This window comes from Tigriopus californicus, chromosome 2 (genome assembly GCF_007210705.1).
Source record: "Tigriopus californicus strain San Diego chromosome 2, Tcal_SD_v2.1, whole genome shotgun sequence".
Lineage (NCBI taxonomy): Eukaryota > Metazoa > Arthropoda > Copepoda > Harpacticoida > Harpacticidae > Tigriopus > Tigriopus californicus.
The window spans coordinates 7,399,868-7,419,591 of record NC_081441.1 but is presented as its reverse complement, the minus strand read 5'-3'; the positions used below and the strand labels follow the sequence as shown (position 1 = coordinate 7,419,591).

The window sequence follows — 19,724 nt, the reverse complement described above, 5'->3', positions numbered from 1 at the left end:
CCAGGAACATGCGCCTAGCGAAGCCCAGCTTTAGTCGAGACACTGTGAACAAGGTCAAGTCGAAGTTTTACTCGAGGGTGTCAGACTGTTAGGTGGCTATTAGGAGAAAGATTTGTAAATGTGATCTGAGTGAAGCGTGTTTATTATATGCTAACTGGATTTTTTTTTTCATTTTTCCACCTATTTTGTTTTTGCTTCATCGCATCAATTCCCATTGGCATCAGTATCTTCAGAGAACTGGCTCGTCCAACCATACTCAACAAGGCAGTGAAACGCTCCCGACCGGTTGGAGTATCGCATTGTTGCTGGTCCCAGAGTTCAAGCCCAATCCCCTATTAACGCCCTTTTATCCCGACCTATGTGTCCATAGGTGACCTACTCATCTTCAACTTGACCACTTTTGAGTGTAGTCCTTTGGTGGTCACCCTGGATGTTGCTTTTGAAGTTCAAAGGCGGTGGCGCCACTGACCTCTAGAGCGAAAGAAAGAGCTTATGGAATTGTCTGGCACAGACTCGATAGCCGCATCGCCGCATCCGTCAGTCGTCGTCATCCTATTGCCACATGGCCTCACCCCGTTCGACCTTAGGCGTGGCTCCGGCCCCGCCCGAAGCCAATTTAGGCGTGAGCTTGCGTTTCGTGTTGGCTCAAGGCAAGAATGAAAGCACTTGCTCGGACGAGATGAGCGAGGCCTTTGAGGTGGCCCTCAAAAACGACCTGGCCCCACTCTGGATCCGGGAGATTGAGGCGCTAGAACTGCCTCTACCGGGCAAAACGGTAGGCGGATGGATTCAGGGTAACCTTGGACCAGACCTAAACCGCGGTTCTCAACCTGACGGGCTTGATTCACCATTACATTGATGGGAAAACTGTCGCCGATATGCTCCACTCATTCTTTCAATAACCTTACCTCAAACCGTTAAATTGGCTCTTAAAATCAATTCGAAGGGGGTAACCATTACGTTACGTGTCATCCCATTTTTCAAACTTCGACAGAAATTGATGAATTTAGGTGAGGTTTGATTAGATCAGATTACGTTCAAATAAAGTAGGACCGCCAACTTTTGGGTGGATAATAACGTCTACAGCTCGGCTTGAGACAGTAGAAGGCCAGATAAAACACTTGAACGACTAATTTTGACCTAAATTATAGCCCTGGGCATTATAGGTAGGCATTAGATCAAATAAAAAATTGAATGTTACCTTTAGCATGGCAAACTTAACAATAGACATGGGGAAATTGGGGTATTTGTCGACCACGAATGAAAAACGTCAATTGAGAAGACATCATGTAAGCATGTAAAAGATTATATCAGTCCAATGGCAAATCTGTTTGCATAAGTAATGAACCGATGCCGTCTTTGGTCTCATTGGGCCATCAATTGATGTCCAAGATTGATGTTGGTTCATTTAGGGGCTAGTTCGTGGGCCAAGTATAATTGAAGAGGTAGATACGAGAGGCCAAGGGTCTGTTTCTATCAGAAGATGATTCAATGACCAATAGCAATGGAGTAGATGATTGACGCTTTTGGACTTTAAGGATGTGTTCGTGATGGATCCATTTTCTGGACCGGCTTTTGAGAAACTCCAGTCGGGCAAATGCGCCGTGATCGGTCCTCGTTGTCTGCTCAGTTCGTTAAGCGAGGGCCAAAGCGTACCCGATCTGCCGTATCCCGTGTACACCACGGCCATGCGTGACCTGGTCATCACATCCACCGGGTTTGTCAAAGACGACAAGGCCCAATTGCAACGCTCCGTGGAACGCATGGGCGGGATCTACGCCAATTCGTTTCATGAGGGCGTCACCCATCTCGTGGCTGACGTGAGTTCAGATGTTCATTCAGCTAGGCAATGATGAGAGAGGGATCCTAATTTAGTTTTAACCGCTTTGCACTTGCCATACAGGTGGTTCGCTCTCGCAAATATGAAGTGGCCGTGGAGAAGGATATCCCAATCATGAGCTCGGAATGGGTCCAGGTGGTGTGGGATAAGAGTAAGCACGGGACTTTGCACGCCACGGACAAGCAATTCGCCAAATACGCGTGTCCGGCACTCAAAGGCTTGTGTATTACCGTATCCCAGATGTACAAGAAAGACAAGGATCTGTTGCGGAAATGTATCGAAAGCCACGGTGGAATCTATTCGCCCGTTTTGGACATGGAGAAGACGGTGATTCTCGTGATTCCAAAAGCCGAGGGCGAGAAATTCGATTACGCCCGCAAGTGGAAGATCCCGTGTGTCAAGCCCGAATGGGTGTATGATTCCATTTCGAAAGGCTATTGTCTGCCCACTCTAGACTATCGTGTTGAAGAAAGAAAAGTGTCTACGCCCACCCGCTCGGATCGGTCCATGGCCTCCAAGTTAGACGAAGTGTCTATGTGTAGCACAATTCTCGGACCACCCGAATTGAATGACGAAACCGTCACAAAGCATGTGGACGAGACGGTGGGCAATAACACCACCATGAAAAGTCCTGGTGCGAATCGAGGCGATTTATCGACTAACACCAGGAAAGCGACCATCGCCTCTCTTTTCAATCAATTGGATCTCCAGCGCGTGAAAAAGGCCGGCTCCTTCCTTGAGGGATGTCGAGTATTCACGAGTGGATTCACAGAGAGCCAGGAAACCCACTTGAGTCGAGTTCTGCAACAAGCCGAGGCCATCAAGCACAATCAGCTCACCGATTCCGTCACTCACATGATTATTGGCAAGCGAGACCCAGAGCATTGGCAATTGCTTCAACGGCACGGCATTCAACCCTACAAGATGACCTTGCCATGGGTGGTTGAGAGTATGCTCATGGGTCACCCGGTTCCCGAGGAGGATTTCCTCTACAACGACAAACGAACCAGTGACACGCAAGTTCTTCCCAATCCCGAAGAACAACTCACCCAATTTGAGAATGACCTGATGAGCCAATACCAAGGCATGGGATCGGTTAAGCCCACCAAGGAAGACCCCAAGGATGAAACTATTCAATTCAAGGTCAACAACGACGTTAGCCGAGCGGACGGACCAGCGGAAGAGTCGTCATCCTCGACCCAAGTCGAGCGGTTCCTTCAAGACAAAAAATTAGCATTGTCCGGTTTTGACGAGACTACCGAGGCTGATCTAAGTGATTGGGTCAGTGAAGCGGGTGGAGAATTAGTATTTAGTGACTTCAAGGGAACACTGGACTTCCTAGTGGTGCCGCCCAATGGGGCCAATAGTGATTTCAAGGCTCTAGAGACCGTAACATCTATGTGGTTGGAGGAATGTCTAGACGCGGGACAACTAATTCCCTTAGATTATTGGCATCGACCTATGAAACCCCTTCCTCTGGATCCTCTACCTTGTGAAGGAGTGGTTATGGGAGTGACCATTTATTCTGGACGGGAAAGAATTTTCATTACCAAGTTGGCCGAACAGGTGGGAATGGTGGCTCAAGAGATTTTTGCCAAACGAGATAAGGATGGAGCCAAGAAATCCACCCACTTGATTTGCTCCAACTCGGAAGGTGCCAAGTACGAGGCGGCTTTGAAATGGAAATTGCCCGTTGTGACCAAGGATTGGCTTTTGGCCTGCTATTACCAACGGGAATGGGTTTCTGAGCGTACATTCCTCATTGGAAAATCCAATGCTGTTACACCAAACAGGTCCGAAGTGACGCCCGAGGTCCTTGAGCAAGTGAAAAATGGTCCGAGGGAATCAAAGGAGACGAACATTGAACAAAAAGATGAAACTTTGGATGACACCATCTCGTTCAAGACTCCAGTCCAGAGCAGGATGCAAAAGTCCAAGAAGATGATCCTGAACCTAGAGACACCTGGAGAGCATCTCGACCTTGAGAAGCTCCGTCCGAAGCCCATGAATTTCACCCCTTCACCGTCAGTCGGTAACGAGGGTGGCCCATCTCGTTGGACTGCTGATTCGCAACCCTCGCCAAGTCAAGGAACGCTCAAACGGAAACGGGATCTCGAAACTGATAATAATTTGCCATTCTTCTTGGATGCCGTGAAAACGCCCAAAACACCTTATGGGGCCTTTGTCAATTCAAACCCGTCCACCCAAGTGAAGAAGTTCTGGAAGCGTCAATGCGACGAGTTGGGACGCTACGAGATGTCTGAACTAGAGAAAGAAAATCTACGCGAGGATCGCGAGAAAATTCGCGAAAGGTACGAAGAAGTCGACAAAGAGCAATCCGGATCCAATGATGTGCCCTTGTACAACGCAGAAATGGCGAAAGAAGATCAGCAGAAATCTCGGGCCTATTTACAGAAGAAAGGCATTCCCACGATTGGTCAGGATGGAAAGAGCTTTGAGGAGCTAATGGAGGAGAAGATGGCTAGATCGGGACGAAGCTGGAAGAATATGCCCAAGAGAAGAAAAGTGGATGAAGAAAGCCCTGAGCGGCCAGACAAAGCCAAAGCGTGCTTATCTGGTGTGGTGATTTTTGTGGCGAAGAAACACAGAGAAATTCAAGCCGATATACATTCCATCGTCTCATCATTGGGAGGAGGAGTATGCCATTCCTATGATTCGGCTCTTGTGACTCATGTCATTTTCTCCGGTCGAGTCAATGACTTGTGCAAGGAATATCGCGTGGCTAAGAAGGATGGAAAATTTGTGGTGTCTCCGGATTGGGCGTACATGTGTCGTGATGAAAAGCGAAGGATCGAGGAAGATACCTTTCCCCACAGCTTCAATCCGAAAAAGACCCTCAACATTACAATTTCCTCTTCTCAGTCTGTGAAACGTGCCCCTAAAAAGAGTCGGGTGAAGGAAGATATGGCTGACGATACTGATTGTACGCTGACCAAAGCGCCTGATGATACACCCAATGTGGCTGATGACATATCAAGCCATCTGGCTAAGATTGCCGAGATTGTTGATGCATCCAATGGCAAGGACAATTCACGACGAAGTATGCGAATATCTTTGACCACGGGTCGTCAAAGTCCTCATTCCGAAAGTATTGCCCATGAGACGACCTTAACGAGGCGAAATTTAGCGGGAGAATTTGTGGTCGGTGGAGGGCCCGACTCTCAAGCAGTTCAATGGCATGATCCAAATGAAGAGGATGAGAGGGCAAAGTTGAAGGCAAGAATGGAACTGGATACGCAAGTTTTGAAAGTTAATCTTGAGAAAGAAGAAGAGGAGAAGGCGGGCCAGGATTTGACCAACAATGACAACACATCGTCTAGGAAGAGCAACACGAATCAGCCGGTGAGCACTCTTGCATATTCCAATTTTTCAATTTGTTGGTACAAGGGTAATTTAGGTCCTCTAAGAGCGAAAAGAATGAAAAGAAAGTTATATGTAAATTGTTCACGGTATATACTTAAATTGTTGTCTAGTATGCTTCAACTAGTCAACAATTGACGAGGCATATTTTTTTAGAATATATAAAAGAGGTAATTCTTGCATACAAATTCATAAAGATAAAAACGTGCGATAAATACGAAAATACACGTAAATATAAACACCTGTTTGTCTCTAAGACACATTGAAGGACAATTTTGGACAATTTTGCAGTAGTGTTAGGGGGAAGTTATATGTTTCAAATTTCAATGAGCGATAAGCCAGGTCAGGTCTGATGTTAAAAGCACGTCGAATTTTCTTTTTTATTGAAATTACATTCTCTCTTGTAGACCTTTGGCTCTATGGAGATGCCAGACAATCTCACTGAGTTGATGGGCGATGAACAAAACGAATCTACTATGCTATTGCCCGACCGCGTTCCGAAACGCTTCATGATGTCTTGCTTATCAGAGAAAGACCGAGCTCGATTTGTGACCTTCCTGGAAAAACACGAGGTCGGTCACAGCAACGCTCCGAATTGCGATGCCGATGCCACGCACATTGTGGCTCCCAAATTGACCCGCTCAGAGAAGATGTTGTGCAGCATTGCTTCGGGCAAGTGGATCCTTCACCATTCTTACATTGACGCTTGCATTCAAGCCGACGAAGTCCTCGATGAAGGCCCCTACGAGTGGGGCAATCCCGGAAACGCTTACTTGAAGGACATGAACAACGACTTGGAGAGGAAAGTGGCTATGGCTGGTTATCGTTGGCGAATGAGATTAGGTCGTGAGAAGCGTCAAGGCGCTTACTCGGGCATCAAGGCCATTCTGCACACGTCCAAACCCCGCTCCGAGGCTTTCAAGCGACTTTTGTTGATGGGCGATGCTCAAGTTTTGGACGTGCTCCCGCCGTATAGTGATCCTCAAGGTGCCACTCATTGCTTCGCGGAGATGCAGCGAATGAAGGGGGTGTCTGTGGACTTTCCAGCCTTGGCCAAACACGGCGTGGCCATGGTGGGGCCTCTCTTCATTAACGAGTTTCTCACCAGTGAAACGCCACCCAAAGTGGAAGACTACTTGGTGGAAGAATTTCAAGTCCATTGGAACAAGAGCAAACATTAGAAGAAACACTCTCAAACGTGTGTTTTATCCTGGACAATATAAGATTCAGTTATTTGGATTAAGAAGCATTTTAATTACCGCGGCCTGTTCATCCATCCCCGAGCTGAAATGAAGAAAGGATATTTTTTTGGATTTTGGGGGGGACGGACAAGACGGTCCATGTAAGAAAAAAAAAATCATGGATATATTTATAAACTCAAAACCAGCAAAAGAGTCAAATTCGTTTGCTTCTTTAAAGCATCCCTTGGAAACAAACCCGCTTTAGGTGGGATGAGTATTTGTGCTCTTCTGACGCTTACCCTTGCCCTCTGTCTACTGCCTTTACTTTATATAAACGATCTGAAAAAATGGTCATAGTCTCCGATCACGCTTGATCAGCTTTTTCTATCCGTTCATTTCTGGTCACCCTGAAATCCCTCTACCTCTGCTTTTGTTGTGAAACGGGCAATGGAGCAGAGACTTCATCAGTGCTTCGGTCACTTAACTGATGAGAGAGTGTGATCGTCAACAAACGATTCCTCCCAACCGTTCCAAGTTCCATTGTGCCGCCGTTTCTGTCCCTCTGTACTTCAAAGGGCCCAGTCAGATTGGACCCGACACAATGTCGTCGGCTTTGGCCTCACTCACCGCCGATTACACGGACTCCGAAGAGGAGCATGAGGATTCGCCCGAGAAACAACCTGGGATCGCCCCGTCGGCGGCCACTGCTCCCGCCCAGAACACACCCCAACCCAGCGGCTCCAATCAGGGCTCGGCCGTGTCCACTCCTACCAAAACCAACAAGACCCGCCTGGTATCCTACGTGGAAGAAGATGGCTTAGATGAGAGCAAAACTGAGGGCGAAGAAGACGACGACGACAACGACAAAGAGGCTTCCAATACAATTACGGGTGAGTCCATGGCAGATGCGGCCACGGCCTCGGCCGAGGATCCAGGTAGCTCACAAGTGGTTCCTATGGATCTGGACTCGGATCAAGACAACTCGAATCCGGACAGTCAGACGGAAGCAGGTCGGGCAACACGCCAGCCGGAGACTGACCACCCGCCCAATGACGAGGACAACGAGGAGCAGGAAGAGACCTTGAACTCGTCGACCGTGGAGGTGGAGGCTTGGAGTGGCGGGGTGCAACTCCCGCCCGAGCCCGCGGGTATGTGTGATCCCCGACTGCAGAAGAGCATCCAAGACTTGTACAAACGGAAGATGGAGCGCGGGTTCGACATGAACGCCTACATCCAGCAAAAGAAAAGTTTTCGCAATCCCAGTATTTACGAGAAGCTCATCGAGTTCTGCGGCATCGACGAGCACGGCACCAATTTCCCCAAGGACCTCTACGACGGCCATCTCTTTGGCCAAGAGTCGTACTACGAGGAGCTCCGGAAAGTTCAGGACGCTGACATTGAGCGGCGGGAAAAAGCCGCCAAAAAAAGCAAGTCAGATGCGGCTTCGTCCGCCTCAATTCGTCGCGGAGATGACTCCAACTCGGCCTCGTCGCTCTCAACCACAAAACGGCGATCCAAGTGGGATCAAGCTGCGCCTTCGGTCGCGCCCTCGGGGGCGTTAGCCAAGACGATATCCGCCTTTGGCCCGCTCAAAAAGTAAATCCCGTTCTCGCCCGCGATCATGGCTCTGATATTCAAATATATTGATGAATTGAATCACATCTGGTGAGTCAAGTTGAGGTGTCCGATTCCAATTGGAAGACATCCGGAAAGCAGAGATTTTGAAGCAGATTGAAATAGGTGAATTTGGCATCGAACTTCATATCGTACCAGAAATTCACGGCCATGCACCCATGACTTTGTCGTAAGTGATGAAACCATAAACTGGGTAGGTACAAGGCATCTCCGGCTTCCACGCGGACGTGCATGGGGTGGGCCAACTGGCGGTAATCTTCGGATTGAGTTCGTAGGTCGAGCGGGTCCACGGCAATCCACGGGATGGGTGGAGTATGAGTCAACGATTGGACCGTGAAACCTGAACGGGTCTTGACATGGATAGCGGGCTGGTAGAGTCGGTAATCCATCCAGGGCAAATCACACGGCGGGTGAAGAATAATATCCTTGTGGCCCTGGACCACACAATAGATATTGTCGTACGGATCTTTATGCGCTGAAAACGCCAAAACCACCTTTTAAATTAACGCCCAATTGAGCCCAAGGGTCGAGATATTCACTTGATGTGACCGCCCGTTCGTCACCCATCCAGAAGTTAATGGCATCAGGATCGGACTCAAAGGCAGCCGAGGCCCAATCGAGTTCCAACACGTCCTGTCTCAAAGGCTCAAACTCGCGGGTTAGATTCGAGTTTTGGCGTTGGATGTAATGGATGATCCCATCCTGAGGATGATCGAGAGCGTCCAAGAAATCCGCCATGATCATATCTTGCTCGTGCGGCATGACAAATAGCCCGTCCTTGGGCGCATCCGCATATCCATCGGGCGTGAGTGCCACACCAATCGCACGATCTTGCATCTGAGACCTAAAATTCGAGCATTGCATTTAGGGATGGCAGTGAAGAGATCGTGATGGTCTGTTGAATGATTTGGTACTTAAGGTAATCCGATGTCCAGCGATTCCGTGCGGGCCAATGGTCTATGGCATGCTTAATGAGTACGGGCTGATTCGGTCCAACATATTGACGAAGGAATTCCGTGCATGTGATATGGTCAATTTCCGGCACCCGTGGTGTTAGGTGATAATCTAAAGAGAACCGAAGGCGGTCATACTACCCAAAGCATCCGGTTTCGTTTGGATCTCTTCTCGTTTCTACCTCGCGCATCTTCCGATAACCGGATTAACGATGGTTTCACTCGTGGATCCATGAGACTGGTTTTCAAGCCCTTAATCTGCCAATGCTAATTTAATTCATTGGGCCGTTGGGAACAACCTTCATTACAGTAGTGCTTCAAGAGAAATCTACCTCCCCCAGGGCTAAATGCGGCCCATTTTCTTGCTGGCACGCATGGAACAATCTAAGGTCAAATCTTAGATCACAGAGCCAACGTGCCCAAGATTATTGACACCGAGCCGGGCAGCCGGGCAGATTAGTTTTAAAACACATTAATGGTTGTATAGAAGATTCTTTTGATGTGGGGAAATAGTTAGTAGATGCGTCCACACAGATTTCAGCCCTGATCTTCCCTATGCACTTGTTTTGAGAAAATGAAAAAAGGCTATTCTAGGGATTCAAAAGTAGATCTAGTAATTTTGGGAGCTTTGGGGGTCGTTGAAATTACACCATTACGAGTTAGATGTATAAGAATCGCTATTTTCTGTGTTAGAAAAAAGGAACAAATTACAGTAATTTCACTCATTCGTACCGGAGAAACCATCCCCAAACTCGTTTTTGTCCCTTCTTTGTTTTCGTTTCAATGACAGACTGTCACAGTGTTTGTGTATCAACAAACCGATCTCATGATCAAGGTGGCCAATCGGACTTAGCGTACTTTAGAAATGGACATCTGACAGACGAAACGATGTTTAAACAACCATCATTTGTCTCTTGGTTGTCTCTTTGTTAGACCAAATCTAATGGAAGAGGGCGGCTAATGGCGTTTCCTGGTCGTCAAAATGGGATTGATCGAATCAAATCATGAAATCTGCTCGTGTCTATTTGCATCCCTGTTTGTCTTGGAAAAAAATATCGCGAAGTTATCTTTCCTCTCATCGTATGTGGGAAACGCAAGATTATCCTCCTGTTCTTAGATTGAGGGGGCGTTCACTGGCTTCCATTAGATATGGCACTCCCAGTCCATTTAATACTACCTTGGATCTTGTTATTTGGTACCGTGAGAAATGTTATTTTTTCCATCGGTTCACCCGTTATTTTACCCAACGTTCTCCACACCCTACTTAGATATTTGGTTCTTGGCCACGGCTGGGTCCGTGGCGGTCCAAGCCACTGATCACGGCGTGCTGAAAGTGGACACGCCCGAAGTGAACGTTATTCTGGGCCAGAATGCCACCGTACCCGCTGAGCTGCACACTAACGACACGACTTTGGCGGCCACCGTGAGTTTTGAGTTCCAAACGTGGAACATTGTGGCCAATATTTCGGATCTCGATCTGGTGGGCCCCGTGGCCTCGTTCTTCATCCCGTTGGTGCCCGTGAACCCCGGGGAAACGGTGCTTCTCCTGCACAGCTCAGATACGGATTTAGAGTAAGAGCGAATATTTATTACTCGGATTAGGCTGATACATTGAGAGTAATAATATCTCAACAACATAGAACGATGTTGGTGGAGGAGAAATCGTCGCTTCGAAACGCATATTGAAATATCTGCACACTTGAGTTCATTGTCATACATTGGCTCACTGTAAAAAATACTTGAATGCTATGCTCAATTTTTTTTCTCGTTTTATTTGGTCCAGATCTTTATTTCAAAAGCCTTGTGTACTTTCAATTGTAGTTTTAGCCCGTGATTCATTCATTTTTATTCAACTTCAAGCAAGCTCAAACAAATTAAATTTCAAGGTTTCTTTGAGCAACATTTAATTGAATTTAATTGAATGGATTCAAAGTTGGTAAATAAATCCACAACTGCCGTTAGATACCGCCCGTAAAAAACTTATCTAATGGCCTTTGCCAGGGTCAATAATGAAGCTCTTGTGTTCCAAATGACATTTGGTATCGTTCGTGGCTTGTCCACTTAAAAAGTACCGAGTCAGCCAAAAGACCAGAAGATCCGAGAGTTCATGAGGTCATAAGGGCGATGAGATCCGAGATCGATTCTTCATTTGAGCTGATCGAGCACATAATCGCTAGTTTTCATGTTTGGAGGTGGTGTTGGATGATTATCGTAGCTGGCATTATCACAAGTGTTTCCTTATTTGCCTCCGCGCAGGATGAAATTGTCGGTAATCTGAGGAAAACATGCGGGTGATTCGACGTTGCCACAAGTTCCATGTCGAAATTGCTTGTATTTCATTGCTTTTAAGTTCATACTGTTTGTATTATAGTGTGCGCAATGCCTTCATCCGAATCACGGTGTCCAAGGCTGAATGGTTGAACGTGGTGAGCGATGTGGTGGGGTGGCTCTACTTCGTGGCTTGGTCAGCCTCATTCTATCCGCAAATCTTTCAAAACTGGAAAAGGCAAAGGTGTGTTGAGGGGAAGGACTAGCTTCCCTAGCCCGTGTTTACCCCTTTCATTTGATATCTAGTGTGGTTGGCTTGAACTTCGACTTCTTGGCCTTGAATATCATGGGATTCGTCTTCTACGGGGTGTTCAACGTCGCGCTCTATTACATAACTCCTATTCAAGTAAGTTGTGCCACAATTAATCTCGAACGAGAGCATAGACACATTTCTCATTATTGTTTTCGTTTCAGAATGAATATTTTGCCCGCCATCCAACTGGAATCAACCCCGTGCAATTGAACGACGTTATTTTCTCTTTGCACGCGGTGGTATGTTGCTTGATTACCATGGGACAATGCCTCATCTACGAGGTATGTATCCAAAGATTGTGCCTCCAGTAAAATCGCACTCTATCCTGGTTGCTCGAAATCGGGGGGTTTCAAGGTCTTATTAGCTACTTGACACCTTAAGACATTTTTTGTTGAAAAATGCAATTAGATTGTTACCATATGATACGATAAATAGAATTAAAAGAAAACCGAACATCATATGATATGATAATCCTCTTGGAATCCTCGTTCGTTGCCATGTAAGGGAGGGCTATTCTCAAACTGTTGCTCGCAATGTTACTTCTTTGTAGCGAGGCCATCAAACGGTCTCCAAAACATGTGGCCTGATCATGGCGGCGATTGGATTGGCGATCGTTGTGAGTCTGTGTTTGTCTCTGAGCCATGTGATGCTGTGGCTGGATTTCTTATACGTTTGCTCTTATGCCAAGTTGGGCATTACCCTCATCAAATATGTCCCGCAAGCTTTCATGAACTACCGACGCAAAAGCACGCATGGCTGGAGCATCGGCAACATCCTCTTGGATTTTACCGGCGGCACTTTGAGTATTTGCCAAATGCTAATTTTGGCTTACAACAACGGTAGGAATATTCGGGCGTTTCATCCCGTTCAAAGTTTAAGATGTCGTCTAAACATATTTCCAGATGACTGGGGCTCGATATTTGGCGATCCCACCAAGTTCGGATTGGGTTTTTTCTCAATACTCTTCGACGTTTTCTTCATGCTTCAACATTACGTGTTCTACCGGTAACAATGACGTGGGAGCAATAGAGCTTTGCCATCTTTTGATTCCCGTCTTTATTTGCTACTTTCAGAAATGCCGTGCCCCACGAACCTCTGGCGAGCGAAGATGAAGAGCCCGCAGCCAATGGAAACGACGATCAAACCTTTGAAGACGATGACCGGGAACAGGGCAGGCCTCCTCCTTACCAAAACTTTTCCAACTAATGAACAAGAACATTTGGATTTTATTTTCTACTATGAACTAAAGATAAAGAGTTTATTTTTCCGTTGTAAACCCAAAGACGGTTCATCTTAGACGGGCCATATCGATTAGCTCATTTGAGCCTTGTCCACAAAAGCGGCTAGTTTGTCTTCATCCAAGAGGCCCACAAATTTATCCACCGCCTTGCCTCCTTTCATAGCGACCACAGTGGGCACGGCTTGAACACCGTGATCCATGGCCAAATCACCCAATTCATCAATGTCCACCACGGCCAAATGGACTTTTCCTTCCGTGGCGGCAATAGCCGCATCCAAACGGGGAGTGAGCATTTTGCAAGGTCCGCACCAGGTGGCACTAAAGTCGACAATCACGGGATCCGGATTAGACAACACCTTCTCCTTAAAATCGTCCTCATCTTGAATGGTGAAAGTATCGCGTCGAATTAGCGAGGTAGACAAACAGCGATGAATCAAGCCACGCCCCACGGGCCATTGCTGGGACAACAACTTCTGGATGAACATGTTTCTCGGCTCAAACAAAGTGGATGGATGAAGAAGGTCTCCGAATCAATGTTTACGTTGCTGTTCTTCTCTTGACTTCTTGCATCTATGATCTATGATCTATCTATGTATCTGGCGAGCGTGTGCCTAGGCAATCTACCCCAAAGAGGTTGCGTGATATCCCAAGATGTCACTTTTGTTTCTCTGATGAGAGTGTCAAGTGAGGATCGACGGACTGAATCAGGACCATCAGATCCAAGGCTGTGGGACAAGGCCACCCTCACAGATGAACCCAAGTTTGGCCTCGATCACCAGCATGGACGAGAGGACCCCAACCGTGGAGCATCGGCCCTTCGGAGCTCACAATACACAGGAACCTGGCTTAGCTCATCTCATGAACGACTTGGTCATCGCTCACTCGTCCTCCGATAGCTCGCCCGATCAGGAGGATTCGGGGGCGTTTCCCATCCCCGCTCGAGCACCAGCGGCGGGTGGGAGTTGTAGCGACATGTCGGCTTCTTACCACGAGATATTTGATACCCAAATGCCGCCCGAAACGGCCTTAACGTCATTGGAGCGCGAAGAGCAGCAATTGTTCGTTCCAAGACTGCCCGTCGATCGACTCGAGCACGACCCCTCCGACCCAGGCCAGAATCAAACTAGCCACGGCGCTCCGGAGGCGGACCTGGCCATCGTTCTACCCCGGGATGACACGGCTAATGCTACCACCCAATACCTGACTTCCAAGCTTGTACAAGATTCACTCCAGTGGCAACAAGATCATAAAGACCAACCCAACTTGTCCCCAATGGAGAGTCCCCGACGACGGCTCCGCCCACTTTCCCATGCCAACGATGAGGATGGCCGCCGGGATGGCCGACCGAGCACAATCGATCCCCTACTTTTGGCCAGTCTCGAGAACGATGCCCGACTCTTGGCTACTTCTGTGGATGGATTGGTGGAGAACCTGTCCGGCATCCTGCAAAGCATTTCTGCTCTCACTGTCGAGACCATCGAAACCTATCGGGATGGTGTGTGCAAGACTTGTGACGAGGTGGACAATAATATCAAATCCATGTACCAAGTCATGGCCAAAGTGGAGGAGCTCAACAAATCCATGGCCCCGGCTTACAAGTTGGGCGAGCAATTGAAGGAGATCAAGCGACTCTTAGATATGTACGAAGCCGTGGCTAATGTCAAACCCTAGTCTTAGTATGCCAACCCTGTGATCTCACCATAAATGCATGTTTCTTTTATGTTCAGTATATCGTGTCAAGGTTCTTTGTCAGATGTTATTTTTTGTATGTAGCAAGCATTTCAAATGGTGTCTGGGGTGTCTTTCGCTAGACATCTTGGACAATTGCGTTTATGAGCCACGGGGTTATAATGTCGTTAAGTAACTTTCAACTATGCTCTCAAGACTTTTAAAGACGATGTTTTATATCAGTAAATCAAGAATTTCAATTTCTGTTTTGCAAAAACAAAAGTCAGTTGTCGATCAAAAAGCTATAAAATGACACTTAAAACGCACTTAATGGCACATCAGACTAAAAGTGCAGAATATCAAAATCATTAGACATGTAAGTTGTTACATGTTGTTAAGTAGAAATTTCATGGACATTTATAAAGTGGCTACTTAGCTATTGAAAGTTGAATTTTCCAGCTTTTGTCAAAATTGGCAACCAAATTCGCTGAAGACCATTTGCCACAAATTAATTAACATATTAAGAACACTTTTCATCTCAGACACCCAGATGAATTATTTTTGTTACAATGTGTGATGCTATATTAACTCAAAATAAGGTATTGGGCAATTTATAGCATATCAAAAATGCATATTTTGGGTGCCATATTCTATAAATGAGCTTCATATAACTAATATTTTGTGCAGTTCATTGCAATTTCATGAAAACCAATGCCTATTTAAGGAAACGCTAGCTATCAAATTTGCACTAAGCTTTTAGTCACACCTCAAATTGGAAAACCCAACCGCTAAATAGAATACTGCAATTTTTTGAGCGAACAATGATGTAATAATTTTAGTGGGAAAATTTCGAGGATTAATGTGCCTTTTGAGAGCACCCTCAAGCCCTCGAAAAAACAGACTAGTTCGAACCAAGAAGTCCAACTCTCTTCTTTCTCGAGCTTCTTCCTTATTGCTTCCCTTTAATATTCGTAGGGAATAAATGGGTTGTCAATCCGGTAGCAGCTTTCAAGCCTGACTTGGACAAATTTTTAGGTAGCATTCCAGATCAACTCTAAATACAAGGACTAGCTCGGTCTGCCAACTCAAATTTGTTGGTAGACCAAATATCGTATAAAATTGTACTGGGAGGGCTACATTCGAGCGCTGCATTCCCTGAACCGGTTAGAAAAATCCGTGAAAACCAAATCAACCCCCCACCCCCCAAAATGCTCAAATTATGTCGCTTCATATTGTGGCCGCATCATCGGGAAACGTAACCTGATAAATAACACATTTTCGAATGAATGGCTCATTCAAACGCTTCTCCCTATCCCTGTAACATTTGCAGTGATTCATGAAACGTGTTTATCAAGGCTCATCATTCACAATGAATAACCCTTCGAAATTCGTTTTACGACGACCAGAGACAGGCTCGAGATGAATCAGCGGTGTTCCAAACCCCGAAGGATCACACGCAAGCTCCTCAATAGTGAAATTCCGAAGGGAGAAGACGAAATGGGCATGCCCAGTCTCGCAGAACAACCAACCATCATGAACATTTGCGCAAATTTGAAAGTGCCTCCACCAATGCGACCAATCCATACACCCAAGAGCGCAAAGTACAAGTGGGAAAACGGGTGTCATCAACGTGGTGTTTGTTCCCTTTTCGTAGTCAATCGCCGTTCACGTTCTCGCTCTCTCTTTTGGAACAAGAAATGGACCCCGAGCGTCTTAATTTCACCCCCCACCCTCGATCTCGATGCCTTTGGCGTGTACACGACAGAGTACGGAGTTGCACTTCTTTTCCGTCTTCTTTTCACATATTGTTCCTCATCTTCGATCGGACTTGGATCTTCTTGCGCACCACGCGCAAATGGAGCGACTTCCCCTTGATGAGCTCAAGTTTTCCCGTGCTTCTCCCCTTCCTCGTTGCTCTTGCGCGCGCGCCAAATCTGTCACCCCTCAAAATGTTGTTCCAGGCTGTTAGGTAGCTGTGCGGCGTGTGGGACTTGGACCCTCTCTCCGAATGGTGTTGTCGCTCGCAGGGCTGTACATTTTGTTCTGTAGTCTCTGGGATTCGGTGGCTTCCATGTGGAGCGCCGCCAGCGATGGGGAGATTTCCTCCAGCGTGGCGTGCACGATCACCTCCTCCACCTCGAGCACAACCACCACCACCACCCCACCTTTCAAAGTCAGATCGGGATTCAGACAGCGGAAAGCCGGGTCGGAGGAGAACACGTTAGCTGGCCCGGGATGAAAGGGGGATTAACAGCACCTCTCTCGATCATGCAAGAAAAATATTAGTTGCCACAGAGACTTCAAAGAAAATGAGACGCCAGTGGAAGGTTTCAGACAGATTCAGTTAGTGGGGAGCTCGATCAGCTCGATCCATTGGATTTCCCGCAGTACAAATAGGCAATTCGTGTGTGTTTTTCCACCATGCTCAATCCACAGCAGCTCAATCAGACCCGCTCCATGTCCAAGAGGCATAAGCGAAAATCCCCCAGTGAAGTTCGGACTGCCAAAGCCATGCCCAAAGTGAATCCTCAATCACTTTTGGATATCTGTGCCAAGTGTGTAGCTCAGAAGATTCCTTTTCAGCAGATCGAGGAGACCTATGATCGAATCCCCGAACCGGTCCAACAACGGGTTATTTTCTGGTCATTTCCACGAAACGAGAGGGACATTCGTATGTACTCTTCACAGGCCCAGGTCCCTTCCAGTTCTCAAGAATATCACAACTCCCCGTTCTGTCGAGGGATCAAATTGTTGGAACAAGGGTGTGTGCAAGATGTGCTACAAGTCGGTAAGTTCCAATTTAGGGGAACTAGTCAATAACACCTGTCAAATGATATCCATGGTTCCAAGTTGGAGCGTTCAAGTGTAGCAAGATATGAAGTGTGCGTGAATGGGTTTGAGATGTCTGGTCGTGTTCAACCCTCGTTCGTTCGTTCCCTTCTTTGGTCCTCTTTTTTCGTACCCTCGAGAACCCACAGTATGTAGAATAACCTACCATCCAGCAACAGAAGTGGTGGAATCCCAAGAGGCGATTCTTTCCCCATAAAATCAAGAAGGAAAGCATGCACGAATTGCTCGCGCAGACTCCAAGTACAGTACTGGGCATGTACGGCTAGACTCTGGTGTGCGGTATGTGTAAGAAGTCTGCAAGTACGAGTAGAAAACATTTTGGGTAAAGTGGATGGCGAAACTGTACTGAATGTTCGTAATAACAGACCGTACGTAGGTACTCGTAGTTTAGTGGTGGGTCTCCACTTCGGTGCAACTGCATCTTCCTTCTACTGCTCCACTACATTCGGAGCTGGATGGTGATGTGAGGGAACATTCATTGGACAGAACAAACAAAATCCCTCGCTTGCTAGCTTTGCGCACCATCCAACAATGATCAAAGCGTTCCCAATTGTGTGGTGTAACAGAATTCGATGGCAGTTTGGGGGAAAGTTCATACCCGACCATACTGTCTGAATATGTGAAGAGCGGTCCGTTCCAAAAAAGAAAGAATATATTCATGAATTTTTCAGATACTACGCTACTAATATTGTCTAGCGGAAATGATGGTAATTTTCAGATCTACTGTACAGTACTGAAGCTGGCACGAGGCTTCAGGATCATTATTTATGAAAATTTTCTTCTTATCTCAAGATGAGATTCTCTTCCTACGAAAACCTCGGTGGGTCTGCAAAAAATTTGAGGCCAGGACTTTTTTACGAGCCCAGCCACCATCCCCGGGCTCGTTTTTACGATCCTCTCCAACGAGATGTTTTGAGTGCCAAGAGAGCTTTTACAAGTTCCAATATGTAGAAGACGGGGTTGAAAGCACACACTAAAGAATTTTAGTACTAGTGGTAGCAGTGGTCCCGTCATCGTATTTTCTGCTTCTATTCGCTGTATAATAATGATCCTAAACTTGTATGTAGAAAGTAGTGCGGGTTCTAGCCAAGTGTTGCTGCCGCCGCTGATACTCCTGACATGTCCTGTCGATGTCTTTCTTTGGCTACTGCTTGGGCGAGTCGAGCGCAAGCGGAAAGGGCAAGAAGCCGCCTCCCCCTTAGTCGTCGTGGTGTTCCATGGGACCAACATGGAACCGAACAACCCGAGACTGAACTGAGCGCCCTCGACTTTCCGTTCATCCTTTAAGGCTTCTCATCACCGAGTAGTATCTATCCATCCATTCAGTGTATTCCCGTACATGGGAGACACACGCACACATGGACTTTGTATACTGTGCCAATGATTGTGAGGCGGTGGAACAGGGAGAGAGAGAAAGAGAGTATTAGCCATGGCCCACCCGTCTCAGACTCTGGAGCAAAGGCTATTTATTGTTGAGTACTTGGATGGAGAAAGGCTGTGTCTCTATGCCATTGGACCCCCTTCCTCCATTGGGGTTTGTTATGAGGGTCTCTCATTGGCTGAAGGATCGTTTAGTATGAAAAGTGCAACTGGAGGGAGGGGGCATCAACCGCAGCAGTCAGAGTTAGTGCCAGATGATTTTTATAGAAAAAGAACGGGAAACATGAAACAGGGATCTTTCTTGGCCAAAGATGGTTTCAAAGACCTTGGAAAAGGAACTGCCAGTTTGAGGAGATATTGTGCGTCCAACAATCTCACTAAGCTCATCTCCAACTTTGTAGATGGTTGCAGTGGAGTCCATTCTAATTTCCGCGTACAAAACTTACCGTATATACAACAGGAAATGATTAAACTTGTCTTATATTAAGTCTTTATATCAAAACATCAAATGAAACCCAAGAAATTGTTGCGTTTTTTTGTAAATGATCTTCTACTTCGCAATCAGTGCCATGCTCTCAAGCAGGAAGATCTTTTTTTCCATCCATATGCGATTGGAATCTCCCATCGTTTTTGCCTGACTCGGGGGCTTGCTCATGGTGTTCTCCAATCATCCAGGTGTACCACGAGTATCCCGGAGTTGGTCTTGTAGCCTATGTTTTTCATATGGGGATTGCTTCAGGCACTTGGTAGGGCGCTCCGTTCCTGTTCAGTGGTACTTCTTCACTCCCTCTCCTATCCTCTGCCTCCGAAGTGTTCTTTTATCCGCTACGTTGGGGTGCCTTCACCACACCACTGGCACTTCTTCTTGTCGTCGTCGTCGTCGTTGTCGTTGTTATTGTTGAAGTGGTTATCTTGTGAGTTCGCCGGGTCGCCCGAGTCTAAGGTACATGACTGACTGAATGGACGGAGGACTGACGTTCTACAAACCCAAGTACAACTCGTATTCATCCCCCCC

General features: G+C 46.8%; 7 protein-coding genes across 7 annotated transcripts in view; 5 read left to right on the top strand and 2 right to left on the bottom strand.

Moving 5' to 3' along the window:
* Positions 1-432: 432 nt before the first annotated feature.
* On the top strand, positions 433-6,460 carry LOC131893083 (DNA topoisomerase 2-binding protein 1-A-like). The gene is made up of 4 exons (XM_059243019.1): positions 433-775; positions 1,539-1,820; positions 1,904-5,203; positions 5,629-6,460. Exons 1-4 carry the CDS (start codon positions 563-565, stop codon positions 6,400-6,402), a joined length of 4,569 nt encoding a protein of 1,522 aa, XP_059099002.1. The 5' UTR covers positions 433-562; the 3' UTR covers positions 6,403-6,460.
* Positions 6,461-6,840: 380 nt separating this feature from the next.
* LOC131893108 (SAP30-binding protein-like) lies at positions 6,841-8,063 on the top strand. The gene has a single exon (XM_059243051.1). It carries the CDS (start codon positions 6,890-6,892, stop codon positions 8,000-8,002), a length of 1,113 nt encoding a protein of 370 aa, XP_059099034.1. The 5' UTR covers positions 6,841-6,889; the 3' UTR covers positions 8,003-8,063.
* LOC131893111 (bifunctional peptidase and (3S)-lysyl hydroxylase Jmjd7-like) lies at positions 8,029-9,676 on the bottom strand. Its single transcript, XM_059243055.1, has 4 exons — positions 9,173-9,676; positions 8,952-9,102; positions 8,577-8,881; positions 8,029-8,512 (listed from the first exon to the last, which is right to left on the bottom strand). Exons 1-4 carry the CDS (start codon positions 9,222-9,224, stop codon positions 8,073-8,075), a joined length of 948 nt encoding a protein of 315 aa, XP_059099038.1. The 5' UTR covers positions 9,225-9,676; the 3' UTR covers positions 8,029-8,072.
* A 135-nt stretch (positions 9,677-9,811) lies between these two features.
* Positions 9,812-12,847, top strand: LOC131893104 (cystinosin homolog). The gene is made up of 8 exons (XM_059243047.1): positions 9,812-10,185; positions 10,259-10,562; positions 11,362-11,502; positions 11,565-11,664; positions 11,733-11,852; positions 12,122-12,410; positions 12,474-12,576; positions 12,645-12,847. The coding sequence occupies exons 1-8, from the start codon at positions 10,140-10,142 to the stop codon at positions 12,775-12,777; spliced, it is 1,236 nt and encodes a 411-aa protein (XP_059099030.1). The 5' UTR covers positions 9,812-10,139; the 3' UTR covers positions 12,778-12,847.
* Positions 12,778-13,296, bottom strand: LOC131893121 (thioredoxin, mitochondrial-like). The gene has a single exon (XM_059243068.1). The coding sequence runs from the start codon at positions 13,294-13,296 to the stop codon at positions 12,883-12,885; it is 414 nt and encodes a 137-aa protein (XP_059099051.1). The 3' UTR covers positions 12,778-12,882.
* A 265-nt stretch (positions 13,297-13,561) lies between these two features.
* On the top strand, positions 13,562-14,556 carry LOC131893112 (uncharacterized). The gene has a single exon (XM_059243056.1). The coding sequence runs from the start codon at positions 13,562-13,564 to the stop codon at positions 14,480-14,482; it is 921 nt and encodes a 306-aa protein (XP_059099039.1). The 3' UTR covers positions 14,483-14,556.
* A 2,155-nt stretch (positions 14,557-16,711) lies between these two features.
* The window catches only part of LOC131893085 (zinc finger SWIM domain-containing protein 5-like), an 11,066-nt gene continuing 8,053 nt past the window's right edge, over positions 16,712-19,724 (top strand). Inside the window, exon 1 of the mRNA XM_059243023.1 lies at positions 16,712-17,267. Within this exon, the coding sequence (XP_059099006.1) occupies positions 16,901-17,267 (367 nt within the window). The 5' untranslated portion in view covers positions 16,712-16,900. The remainder of the gene's footprint in view (positions 17,268-19,724) is intronic.

Coding starts and splice junctions, on each gene's coding strand:
- LOC131893083 (XM_059243019.1), top strand. CDS start 563: ATGGCCTCACCCCGTTCGACCTTAGGCGTGGCTCCGGCCCCGCCCGAA. Junction 1,821..1,903: donor TCACCCATCTCGTGGCTGAC/GTGAGTTCAGAT, acceptor CTTGCCATACAG/GTGGTTCGCTCTCGCAAATA. Junction 5,204..5,628: donor AGAGCAACACGAATCAGCCG/GTGAGCACTCTT, acceptor TCTCTCTTGTAG/ACCTTTGGCTCTATGGAGAT.
- LOC131893108 (XM_059243051.1), top strand. CDS start 6,890: ATGAGAGAGTGTGATCGTCAACAAACGATTCCTCCCAACCGTTCCAAG.
- LOC131893111 (XM_059243055.1), bottom strand. CDS start 9,224: ATGGATCCACGAGTGAAACCATCGTTAATCCGGTTATCGGAAGATGCG. Junction 8,882..8,951: donor TGGACATCGGATTACCTTAA/GTACCAAATCAT, acceptor CTCGAATTTTAG/GTCTCAGATGCAAGATCGTG. Junction 8,513..8,576: donor CGAACGGGCGGTCACATCAA/GTGAATATCTCG, acceptor TGGCGTTTTCAG/CGCATAAAGATCCGTACGAC.
- LOC131893104 (XM_059243047.1), top strand. CDS start 10,140: ATGGCACTCCCAGTCCATTTAATACTACCTTGGATCTTGTTATTTG. Junction 10,563..11,361: donor AGCTCAGATACGGATTTAGA/GTAAGAGCGAAT, acceptor TTTGTATTATAG/TGTGCGCAATGCCTTCATCC. Junction 11,665..11,732: donor ATTACATAACTCCTATTCAA/GTAAGTTGTGCC, acceptor TTTTCGTTTCAG/AATGAATATTTTGCCCGCCA.
- LOC131893121 (XM_059243068.1), bottom strand. CDS start 13,296: ATGTTCATCCAGAAGTTGTTGTCCCAGCAATGGCCCGTGGGGCGTGGC.
- LOC131893112 (XM_059243056.1), top strand. CDS start 13,562: ATGAACCCAAGTTTGGCCTCGATCACCAGCATGGACGAGAGGACCCCA.